At 36.4% G+C, this 12,739-nt stretch overlaps 2 protein-coding genes across 2 annotated transcripts; one reads left to right on the forward strand and one right to left on the reverse strand.

Annotated features, from left to right (window-relative positions):
• Nucleotides 1–979: 979 nt before the first annotated feature.
• LOC5573859 (zinc carboxypeptidase A 1) lies at nucleotides 980–2,535 on the forward strand. Its single transcript, XM_001654840.2, has one exon. It carries the CDS (start codon nucleotides 1,017–1,019, stop codon nucleotides 2,283–2,285), a length of 1,269 nt encoding a protein of 422 aa, XP_001654890.1. The 5' UTR covers nucleotides 980–1,016; the 3' UTR covers nucleotides 2,286–2,535.
• An 8,593-nt stretch (nucleotides 2,536–11,128) lies between these two features.
• LOC5573858 (zinc carboxypeptidase A 1) lies at nucleotides 11,129–12,522 on the reverse strand. Its single transcript, XM_001654839.2, has one exon. The coding sequence runs from the start codon at nucleotides 12,477–12,479 to the stop codon at nucleotides 11,196–11,198; it is 1,284 nt and encodes a 427-aa protein (XP_001654889.1). The 5' UTR covers nucleotides 12,480–12,522; the 3' UTR covers nucleotides 11,129–11,195.
• Nucleotides 12,523–12,739: the final 217 nt, after the last annotated feature.

A 12,739-nucleotide genomic window follows, 5' to 3' on the forward strand; every position in this document is an offset into this window, starting at 1 on the left:
AAACAAGCAGTGAACGGAGTAAATCAACTGGTCACACTTTCGTGAAATTTAGTGACTACCATATTATTAATGTCTGTCCGTCCCTCTGATATGTAGAAGGGCTTCCCTTCAATCATAGAGATTTTAGAACCATAATGAACACATTAAGCAAATGCCTAATTTAAGATCATAGAATGGCAATATTTTTAAGTTACCCTTAGGTGGTTTCCAAGTTCACAATTTGTATGCTGCATTCATTTAAAGTTGAAAAAATATTATCAAATGTCAGAAAAACGAGAGAGAAAATTGGGTCTAAAACATGGCTGGTAAAAAGATATCGAGGCCAAATGAACACTTTCGTGGCAATTAGTGATTTGCTGAATTCGTCTTATACTAATCTGCTGTAGCCTGCAGAAACGAAAAAAAAAAAAGAATTTTAGAGTGGTTTTAGGTCAAAACTAGTTAGTTTTACAATGCTGTATAAATGCATACCTTATCGCTTTTTCAAATAGTGTATACATGATAAAAAAGTAGTGGAAGAAGTTAAATAAAAACTCCGAATCTGCGCACTACACTTGACATAAAATTCGAATAAAATGTCAACTACATATTGAGGAAAAAAACATGAGACGATTTTGGGTCACACAATAAAGCTAATAATTGCGTTTTATTTTGAAGCTCATTGTCATATGGCACTCCCTCAGAATGGCAGTGGCAGATTTACAAAGAACCCAAGGTCAATGACAGCTGGCCACAGGCAAGAAGTGAAACTTGCTAATTCATATGCTACTAGCTGCTCCTCCCAGCTGGAACCTGTTGAACTTCATCAATGGACTAACTGTTCGCCCATCTTCAGTACTCATTATCCATTCTGCGCTTGTACGAAGCTGATGGCGGCAATGCACATACCAAGCAGTTCCATCAGATGTGGCCATCTCTCGCTGGTGGTCAATCCGGCATCTGAAAGCGATAATATTCATATAAATTGACACCCATCTGCCTAACGAAACGCAGTTTGAAGGGAACGGTTCTCCAGAATGGATCTCCTGAAGAAGTCGGGAATATTTGCGATTCTAATAGGGTTGCAGCTAGTCTGTGCTGAAGAAATAGCTCGCTATGACAATTATAGAGTTTATCAAGTGACCGCCAAGACGAAACAGCAGTTGGATACGTTGAATGAAATTCAAATGAACAGTGATGCGTATATTTTTCTCGAAAGTGGACACAAACTTGGTGACAAATTTACTGTGATAGTACCGCCTCATAAGTTGGCCGATTTTGCAGAGGCTTTGACGATTGAGAAAATTTGTGGGCGAATCATCAATTCTAATTTGCAACAATCCATTGACGATGAACGGAATCGGATGCAGTCCAAGCGGCTGAAGGGAGTATTTGATTGGACAGAATACCACGATTTGAAGGAGATCCATGCATGGTTGGATAAGCTGGCTGCGGAATATAAAGAAGTCGAAGTGATAGAAGGAGGGAAATCTTACGAAGGTCGCTCCATCAAAGGAGTGAAAGTGTCGTACAAATCGGGGAATCCTGGCATTTTTATGGAGGGCGGTATACATGCTCGTGAATGGATCTCCCCTGCTACTGTCACTTACATTTTGAACGAGTTACTCACGAATCAAGATGCCAGTGTGAGGAAAATCGCCGAGAACTACGACTGGTACATTTTTCCGAGCGTGAATCCAGACGGTTACGTTTACAGCCACACAAGGAATCGATACTGGCGTAAAACGAGGACTCCATATCCAGGAGGTTGCTTCGGAGCTGATCCCAATCGAAACTGGGACTTCTACTGGGCAGTGGCAGGAGCAAGTCGTCGCTGTTATGCTGAATCGTTTGCCGGACCGAAACCATTTTCCGAGATGGAGACGAAAACTCTTTCCAAATACATAAGCTCTCTCAATGGGAAAATTCAGGCCTATATCGCCTTCCATTCCTACTCCCAGCTGTTGCTGTTCCCCTATGGACATACAAGTGAACGAACGCCCAACCATGACGACCTGGACCAGATTGCAAATGCGACCGTTACATCCCTGGCCAAACGGTACGGTACCGAATACCGGTACGGAAACATTTACGATGCAATTTATCCGGCCAGTGGAAGCAGCAGTGAGTGGGCGTACGGTGTTGAAAATGTACGCCTCTCTTACACGTACGAGTTGCGTCCTATGGGTGGTTATAACGGATTTGTGCTTCCACCGGAGCAGATTATACCGACTGGCGAGGAGACTCTAGATTCTCTGGTGACGATGCTGGAGGAGTCAGAAAAACGAAACTATTTCAAAATTTGAAGGTGTGGTGAAAAGGTGTCGTTCATATTAAAAGAAGTTTTATAGGCCTAGACACATTCTCTACTGCATAGTGCAAAGCATTTATCAGTCACATTGACTTGTCATTAATTGAGTTTCGCGTATTCAAAGTCAGTGGTTAACAATTATAAATAAGCAAGAAAATTGATAGGCAAAGATTATCATTTTTTTTCAAATATGATGTAAAATGCAAAATTGTTATTTTAATAAACTATTGAACATCTTCTCTTGATTTTGTTTCTATTTATTAGCGAGTAAAATCACTTGAATGTGATCTACTGAACACAAAATACTGCACACTCTTTGTATAAAGGTGTATAATCCACAATGACCACACTTGGTGATTTGACCAAAAACCGGTGCTTCTACATAATATATATTTTAAAAAATTTAGATTTATTTATTTTTTAGTATCATTCCAACCATAACATTCATTTCTTCTATCTAGGTGTTCTGTATTATTAGACAACACTATCATCCTAATTTGGTACAACAAATTTAAGATTTTATTAACATATTGTTAAAAACATATTACATTTCATTTGCCATAGCAGTTCAGATTTCACCTGCTTATAAGAGAAAAAAAACATGTTTTCAATTTACTTAACCTTACATAACCTAACTATATAACGCATTAATCGTGGCAATAGAAGATTGTTACAATTTTTGCCTGAAATTATTAATAATTTTATTTGACATTTGTTCCAATGCACATTGGGGAATTCCGAACCCAAAGGTGGAAAAAATTGATAACTTTCACAATAGAAGGATAAAAAATAAGTTTTATAGCTTATTCGAAAGAAAATTTTCTCAGGAATCGAATGGTGATGGTTTTATGAATGTGAGACCACTCTGAGATAAGCTATGGTGCCCGTTTTGCCCCAATTCCTTGGAAATTTTAGATTTTCATGTTGTTTTGAGTAAAACTGTTTTATTGTGGAGATTATTTCCCATGAAATCCATCATTTCTAATCCATTCTACAATGTTTCACGGAGAACGTTATAAAAAGATGGTAATTTAGGGGATTTTGGGGCCAAATTTACAATGAAATATTTTTGAAGAGGAATTTTTGTTTTAAATTATTTCAACGTGTTTTTTTGTTGAAATAAATTCTTAAATAGTCAAATAATCATGAATATAGCTTGCAGAAATAAGTTGTATTAAAATTTGTAGTATATGTATGATAATTATTTATGCTCTATGCAATATATTGTGAATAATTTACCTTCTTATATCACTAATTCCAAACATTTCCAAACGATGTGCGATAGTTTGGGTTAACAATATTGATCTAAATGATCGATTGCCGTTAGCCTCATTGATAGGAGATAGTGGGAGCATATAGTTTTTTGGCATTTTTTTCCCCAATTCCCCTAAACACGATTTCTTTCGTAATTAATTGAACGTTTTTTCCGAATCAAATTTATTATGTACTGAATTGTTTATTCTGTATCTGATACAATATTTAAATCATAAAACTTAGGAGATCTTGGGGATCTTTAACACAAAAAAAAAACAAATAGAAAAATCAAAAATGAAACTATCAAGAAACCATCAGCCGTTTTTTTCTGATTGCAACAAATTACTCAGGATCAGGTTAGTTACACAATCATTACTGTAGCAAATTCGTGAGAGTTAAATTGCGTTTTACAACAAAAAATAGGGAAATAATTTTATCTTTTTATGGATATTTGGTATTACAATATTCCAATTGCCATCATACAGTACAGAAAAAGTTATCATAAAAGGGAAAATGCAGTTGTTAATAATGCTCAATTCTAGATTTTTCCAAAATCGATCATTATCGTTAGAATAATTGTTTACTATGTTTGTTATGTTGCCTCTACATTTGCTGTTAACAGATTGCTTGTTGGTTGACATCAATTTTCCTCATGGTTATCCAGACTGTGTTAATATTGTAAACAGTTATTATGGTTGCATCTGTTTGATTGAATTTCAAGCATGTTCAAGAGCCTTCTAAAATGCATAACATAAAGAAATTATTTTCTTGTTTTATATATTTCCATAAAAAAAAAACCCGAGCAAACTTGAATAACAAAAAGAAAAACGTCATCAGATAGCAAGCATTTTATATCTTAATTTGTTTTCATTTTGGTTGAATAAACAGGCAACATAACAAACATAATAACAAAAAAATATACTAATGAAATGCATAACAGATTTTGAAAAATATTTTGAATTAAGCATTATTAACCAGTATCGTAAAAATTCAGCCGAATGATACCCGATCAGTGCGAAAACGAACAAAACCAAACTCCGCTAGCAAGAAGCCAATCTGACTTCGAGTGCGAATGCGACGAGAAAGAGAGTGGGTGCAACACACGCACACATTCAGTTTCACCTACTGTTGGTGTCATTTCAAAATTCAGTTTCACCTAGAGGCACTGAAATTGAAAATTGAATATAAAAATTTACAAATGAATTTTATATTACTGGTGTAAGAAAACGGCAATGTGATGCCTCCAGTTGATGAATCATGATTGTCTTTTAATAAAAAATACAACTTTTGCAATTTTCGGATGTTTTGTGGGGTATTCTGACGGAAATGATTTTTTTCACTAGGGAAATTGAATTTGAATGTCAGTAGTGGATGAGAATTAGTGTAGCAAAAGTAATTGAAAAACTGAATGCACGTTCTACCAGATTCGTGCATGTATTGTCAAACAAACATTCACACAAAGAAGAATTCAACGATGACGGAGCCTACTGAGGATCGGCGTTGTTGACTGTATATTGAAATATGCAGACACTGTTATTAACTACTACACCTTCAATAAAAATGTGCCTTAGGGCAAACGCTCCCTTAGTGGAGGTAGCTCCAATAGTGGAGGTAGTGTGTTTTGGCATGCTTCGCGCTAATAAATGATTATGTGATATTTTTGTATTATGTACGATGCGAAAATGATACAAGTAATCGAATAATATTCATGAAATTTAACCGTAAAACTATTTAAAACAATTATTTTGCTTAATTTTTTTGCTCCTTTGCACCTATAGTGGTGCATCAGTACCCATAGTGGAGGGTCCCATAAGAAATCAATGGTTTGCGCCACTAAAGGAACCATCCTTAAAATATACCTCCACTAAAGGAACAGTATTCCTATTATTGGTGCAAGGCTTTTTGCAGGGAAATTTCAAATGAATCGTGATTTTTATACATTTGAATGATAGAAGGATTTGAGATCTATCGAATGATACGGTAAAATCATATATTTCATGATCTTAACACTGTGTTTTAGCAGTTTTCCCTTAGGTGCACCACTAATGGTACACTTGCCCTATTGAAATATATGGAAGACTTTGTTTGTTTAGGATCACTTTTTCTGTAGTAGGGTGCAGGCAGAGCTACTTGGGCACTTCCTTGCAATTTTATTCTCATGAAATTTCTTAAAAATGCAATTTTATTCTCATGAAATTTCTTCAGGTATGATTGTGTATCTTACTTAATTCTGAGTGATTTGTTGCAATCAGAAAAAAACTGCAGATAGTTACTTAATGGATCCATTTTTGATTTTTTTTGTTTGTTTTTTTTTTTTATTTATGTGTAAAAGATCCCCAAGATCTCCTATGTTTTAGGATTTAAAAACTGTATCAACTACTGAATTAACAATTTAGTACATAATAAATTTAATTCGGAGATATCAGTTCAATTAATTATGAAAGAAATCGTTTTTAGGGGAATTAGGGCAAAAATAACTAAAAAACTATATGCTCCCACTATCTCCTATCAATGAGGCTAACGGCAATCGATCATTTAGATCAATATCATGTACCCAAACTATCGCACATCGTTTGGAAATGTTTGGAATTTGTGATATAAGAAGGTAAATTATTCACAATATATTGCATAGAGCACAAATAATGATCATACATATACTACAAATTTCAATACAACTTATTTCTGCAAGCTATATTCATGATTATTTGAGTATTTTAAAATTTATTTCAATAAAAAAACACGTTGAAAAAATATAAAACAAAAATTCCTCTTCAAAAATATTTCATTGTACATTTGGCCCCAAAATCCCCTAAATTTCCATCTTTTTATAACGTTCTCCGTGAAACATTGTTGAATAGACTAGAAATGATGAATTTCATGGGAAATAATTTCCACAATAAAACAGTTTTACTCAAAAAAACATGAAAATCTAAAATTTTCAAGGAATTGGGGCAAAACGGGCACCATAGCTTATCCCAGAGTGGCCCCACATTCATGAAACCATCACCAATCGATTCCTGAGAAAATTTCCTTTCGAATAAGCTATAAAACTTATTTTTTATCTTTCTATTGTGAAAGTTATCAATTTTTTCCACCTTTGGGTTCGGATTTCCCCAATGTGCAATGCTTCAACATTGGATATACTATGTAACTCATTGGTACTATAAAAGGGAGGAAGCTTCAGCATCATTTTCAATTTTTTTTTTGAATTCTTTGCAGAGCTTTCTTCCTAGTATTACAACAGCTAGGGTAGGTGTACCAGTTATGATCATAGTGGTTCTCTATTTCGCCATACGTAATAACTTGAATTTCTTCACATTTTGAGAAGTTTTGTGTGTTTTAGCAGTAAGATAAAGCGTGTATCTAGATGTTAAAACATTCAAAAAAATTAAAAATGTGAAAGTTCTCGGAATTTTACATATGGCTGAATAGGGAACCACTATAGCCATAACTGGTACACTTTCCTTAGTCCATATTGATACAACATGACTGGCCTGAAAATTTGTTTAAATATCAAAAGCTTGTTCTTAAGACAAAGTTTTGATTTTCTTTTGATAAGGGGATAGAGACATTTTACATATTTGTTACATTTGGCTTGAATGCCCTCAATGTGATTTTTGAAAGTTAAATTATTATCTAGCATAAGCCCTAGATACTTAACTTTATCTGACCAATTTATTGGAACCCCTCTCATCGTGACAACATGTCTACTTGAAGGTTTCAAATAAAGAGCTTTTGGTTTATGTGGGAATATTATTAGTTGAGTTTTGGAAGCATTAGGAGAAATCTTCCATTTTTGCAAGTATGAAGAAAAATATCCAAACTTTTTTGCAATCGACTGCAGATGACACGCAAACTTCGTCCTTTGGAGGAGAGACCTGTGTCATCCGCAAACAAGGATTTTTGACATCTTTGAGGAAGCTCAGGTAAGTCAGATGTGAAAATATTGTATAATATTGGTCCCAAAATGCTGCCTTGGGAAACACCACCTCTTACAGGAAGTCTTTCAGACCTGGAGTTCTGATAATTAACCTGAAATGTACGATTTGACAGATAACTTTGAATTATTCTAACAATGTATGTTGGAAAATTGAAGGTTTTTTAATTTTACGATCAAACCTTGATGTTTGAGTTTCTTGATGAGGATGTAGAAAATTCCATCATCGCCAGGAGCTTTCATATTTTTGATTTTTTTTTTAATAATAGTTCTCACTGCTTCCATATCAGTCTCACAGGCATTTTTGAAAACGTTCTCTTGATTGAGAATATTTTCGAAGTCCTGGGTAACTTGATTTTCAATTGGACTAGTAAGTCCCAAATTAAAATTGCGCGCGCTTTCAAACTGCATAGCGAGTTTTTGAGCTTTTTCGCAATTAGTTAGTAATAATTTGTTTTCCTTGTTCAACACCTGTATTGGCTTCTGAGGTTTTTTTTTAATTTTTGATAATTCCAAAAAGGGCTTAGAGCCACGGTCCAATTGAGAAATCTTATTATCAAATTTTTTTTTGTTAATTGTGCAAAACGTTTCTTGATTTCTTTCTGCAAATCCTGCCATATAATTTTCATAGCAGGATCGCGAGTGCGTTGAAATTGCCTTCTCCTCACGTTTTTAAGACGGATCAAGAGTTTAAGATCATCGTCTATAATCACGGATCCAAATTTTACTTCACATTTTGGAATTGCAATGCTCTTGGCTTCAACAATGGAATTTGCTAAAGTTTCAAGAGGATTTTCAACATAAAATTTTGTTTGTAATGAAATGTTAACATCAAGATTAGAGTAAAAAAATGTGTTTCATATATATTCCAGTTGGCTTGAAAATAATTGAAAGTGGAGCTGATAGGATTGAGAATCGCTTTATGGGATATTTGAAATGTAACAGGGACATGATCAGAATCAAACTCAGCATGAGTAAGGGTTCGTTCAAATATTACGTAACGCAACAGGGGGAGGGAGGGGGTATGCCATTGTGTAATGGTCCATACAAATTTTTTTAAATTTCCATACAAAAGCCGTTACGAGGGGGATGGAGGGGGTCTTAAAATGACAAAATTTGCGTTACGTAATATTTGAATAATCCCTAACTAATTGGCTACAAAGATGACTAGAGTCGGTTAAGGCCAAGTCAATCGTAGATAGATTTTAAGAAGAAGAAAAACATGTAGGGTTATCAGGGTATTGAATTGAGAAATATCCTGAAGAGCACTCATCAAATAAAATTCTGCCGTTGGAATTACTATGAGAATTATTCCATGAACGATGTTTGGCATTACAGTTACCAATGACAAAAATGTTGACTTATTGCGAGTCAATTTTTGCAAGATAGTTTGGAGCAAAATAACTTGCTGTCCAGAGCATTGAAAAGACAAAAAAGGCAGCTATGAAAGTATATTTACCAAGCTGTGTTTCAACTGAACCACCTAAAGTTTCAAAAACGTTAGTTTCACATGACGAAAACAATTGATGTTTTATACGCCTATGAATAATAATTGCAACTCCCCCACATGCCCTATCAAGTCGATCATTACGATAAACAAAAAAGTTAGGATCTCTTTTGAGTTTAGATCTAGGTTTCAAATACGTTTCAGTAATAACTGCTATATGCAAGTTATTGACTGTAAGAAAATTTAACAGCTCGTCCTCTCTACCATTCAACTCCTCTATGACCGTTTTCGGGCAGCCATTCCAAGGTGAATGATAGAAAAAAATGCGAAATAATTCAATCGCTAATATTTCGCTTGTGTTTTCAACTAATTGAAATATATTAGCGCTAACAGCAAGAGCATAATCATTCCGTTGCGATACAAATAAACAAGTTCTATTTTATGCCGCCTTTACCGAGCAAAAAGTCAAAACCCCGAAAACCGGAAAAATCGTGTTACCACTGTGCACAAGTCTTTTCGCATTCGGGTTTGAATAAACGTTGGGAAGAAGATGTTTACAGTTTTAAAGAGCCGTGATATTTTTTTTTGTTTTGAGCTGTCATGGTTTGCTTTGGATTTTGATGGTCGTGTAGAAAGATGTGAATGTAGAGGCGGTAAATGTTGGCTACAGTACATTTCCCATCCCTGCACCGGACAGACGTCCTTAACGCGAGAAGAACCTCCGCAAATCGTGCATTTAGCATCCATGCGGCAATTTTCTGTACCATGACCCCACTTTTGGCACCGACGGCACTGAGTGGGATTCTGGTAATTTCCTCCAGGTTTCTGGAAATGTTCCCATGTCAAACGGACATCGAACATAAGCCTAGCTTTTTCTAACGCTTTAATATTATTTGGACCTTTTTGGTGAAAGTGAACTAAATAATATTCTTGAGTAAGCCCTTTCCGAACAATGCCAGATTGGATTTTCTTTTTCATAATCATTAATTTGACTGGGGAAAATCCAAGTAAATCATTTATTCCATTTTTGATCTCTTCAGGTGACTTATAGTCACTTGAGAGACCTTTCAAGACGGCTTTGAACAAACTTTTAGTTTTGTCGTCATAAGTAAAAACATTTGTGCTTCTTCTCTTCAAGATGTTTGAGAAGAAGTTCGCGATCTTTAAGAGTTTCCGGCAAAACGCGACAGTCTCTATTCTTTGCGATTTGGAGGGAAACCTTGATTCCCCTAATGGAGTTCAAGATCTGCTGCCTAAATCCCCCAAATTCGGAACAACTGACCACGATAGGTGGCACTCTTTGCTTCCTCACTTGAATCAAAGAGCCTGGGCTAGAGACTGCTTCTATTTGGCGTTCGGAAAATTTGTCTAGAGCATCGAACTGATTGCTCATTTCGATACAATTATCAACATTATTTATTTCACCCTTGGAAGAAAGTTCGCATTCCGGAGAAACGTCCATTCTTCCATTTTTGCCACGTTTAGTGACAGTTTTAAATTCCACTTTTTTGGAAAGAAGTAGTGAATTCAGAAATTCACCCTTCCTTTTGTTTGTAGTTGCCACCATGTTTAGCGAATAAACGAAAGAAGACGTGACCTCCTAAGAGTTTTTTTTTCCAAAATGGTGTCCAAGAAGGATTACAGGGTCCAAACAAGGATCGTAAAGGGATCAATAGTAGTAAAAATAGTACTAAAAAGTAAAATTCAAATGCTCTCAAAACCATGCTTCAGGGTAAATGATCTATTATGTCTATACAAAATTCAAATACTCTCCTCTCCTCTCCTATCCGCTGAGACCAAACAAACTGATACTTGCGATAATTTTGTGCGATTTTTGAAGGCGGAAAAGTGGAATGCGGGTATTCCAAGCTTAACAAATGATTTCTTGAAGCCACATTGCTGTACAACTATGTGTACCCATAAACCCATACAGGCACATTTGATGATACTTCACCAAGTTTTAAATACAACATTTGTTCAAGGTTAACTAAAACATCCTAAAGTCTACGAACCTGAGGAGTGTAGCTTCGACAAAACAATTAAAACAATTAAAACAATTCAATGGAGTGCTAAAGAACAGCATGCGAAAATAAAACAGGAACAATTAATGCTACTTGATATCGAAAGCCACCCATTATCCCGCCAACGTCATCAAAAGGAAAGTACTTCATATCGAAAATTGATGTCAAACAAATAAATATTGACGATTGTGATTGTTATAAGCAGTTCGTTTATTTTTATATTATCACATCGCTGAACAGACAGTCTCAACAGCCTTCACAGTTTTCATAATAACCCCTTTTATCCGATTCCTCCAACAGCGTTACCAACGAATCAAGAGTCTCCTCTCCAGTTGGAACTATCTGCTTGGGCGGCAGAACAAATCCATTCCATGAGCCGGAACCAGGTCGCAGTTCGTAGGTGTAGGCAATCTTTACGTCCAAAGTTCCGTAGGCCCAATCCACACTGGCGCCACTTGCCGGGTAGATGGCATCGTAGATGTTACCATACTTGTACTTTGTGCCATATCGCTTCGCCAAAGATGTGATCGTTGCCTTTGCAATTTCATTCAGATCGTTGTGATTCGAGGCGTGCTCACCGGTATGGCCATATGGGAACAAGAGAAGTTGAGAGTATGAATGAAATGAGATGTAGGCTTGAATTTTACCCTTCAAAGAAGCGATGAACTGAGACAAAGATTTTGTTTCAACTTCGGAAAAGGCATGCGGGCCACCATAGGTATCAGAATTGCAACGATTGCTGGTTCCCTGTTCAGCCCAATGGAAATCCCAATTACGATTCGGGTCAGCTCCAAAGCATCCTCCCGAGTACGGCGTACGAGTTTTCCTCCAAAGTCGATCCTTCTTATGAGTGTAAACGTATCCATCAGGGTTTACGCTGGGAAACATATACCAATCGTAGTTTTCAGCAATGTTCCGCACTTTAGGATCCGTGCTGGTGAGCAATTCGTTTAGAATGTAAGCGACAGTCGCTGGAGAGATCCATTCGCGAGCATGAATACCTCCTTCAACAAATATGCCTGGATTTCCCGATTTGTAAGACACCTTCACACCCTTGATCGAACGGTTCTCAAAGGAATGACCTCCCTCCAGAAGTTCCACCTGATCATATTGGCTAGCCAATTTGTCCAACCATGCGTGAATATCCTCCAACTCATAATAATCGTTGAAATCGAAAGCACCTCTGGCACGCTTTGACACCATTCGCTGTTTTTCTTCATCAATTAAACTTTGCATGTTTGTTTCCAGCAATCTGACACGGACACCTTCGTTTTGGAGTGCTTCCGTGAAATCTACCAGCTTATGGGGTGCCACAACGATGTTGAACTTTTCTCCAACATTGTTTCCACTTTTCAGGAAAATCAAACTATCACTCGACTGTTCCAGCTCATTGAGCAATTTCAGCTGACTGTTAGACGACGGAATCGCCTCATAAACTCTGTAGTTATCATAACGAGCGGCTTCGTTTCCAAAAGTCACTCCGAAACACAGACAAATCCCCAAAACGGTTACTGCTACCGGAAGACCCATTTTCCCAACTAACCGACTGCACACTAACCTGGCCAATTGCAATCAGGTGCCATTTATAGTTCGCTTGAGCACATCGTTAAGTGGAAATAGTTGTCTTATCAGCTACGGTACCTCATTGGAGCTTATACCGCGATTTAACTCCCGTTGGGTACTTGAAAGTAGAAGTCTGCCTTTGATCCATGCTGACGGATTCATTCTTAGTTTTATTTAACGTTTTTCCCACTGATTATGATAGGAATCGCTTTGACTTTTAAAATAAG

Source organism: Aedes aegypti, chromosome 2 (genome assembly GCF_002204515.2).
Source record: "Aedes aegypti strain LVP_AGWG chromosome 2, AaegL5.0 Primary Assembly, whole genome shotgun sequence".
Taxonomy (NCBI): domain Eukaryota; kingdom Metazoa; phylum Arthropoda; class Insecta; order Diptera; family Culicidae; genus Aedes; species Aedes aegypti.

What these genes read in the sequence shown, in the direction of transcription:
- LOC5573859 (XM_001654840.2), top strand. Translation starts at nt 1,017, where the DNA reads ATGGATCTCCTGAAGAAGTCGGGAATATTTGCGATTCTAATAGGGTTG.
- LOC5573858 (XM_001654839.2), bottom strand. Translation starts at nt 12,479, where the DNA reads ATGGGTCTTCCGGTAGCAGTAACCGTTTTGGGGATTTGTCTGTGTTTC.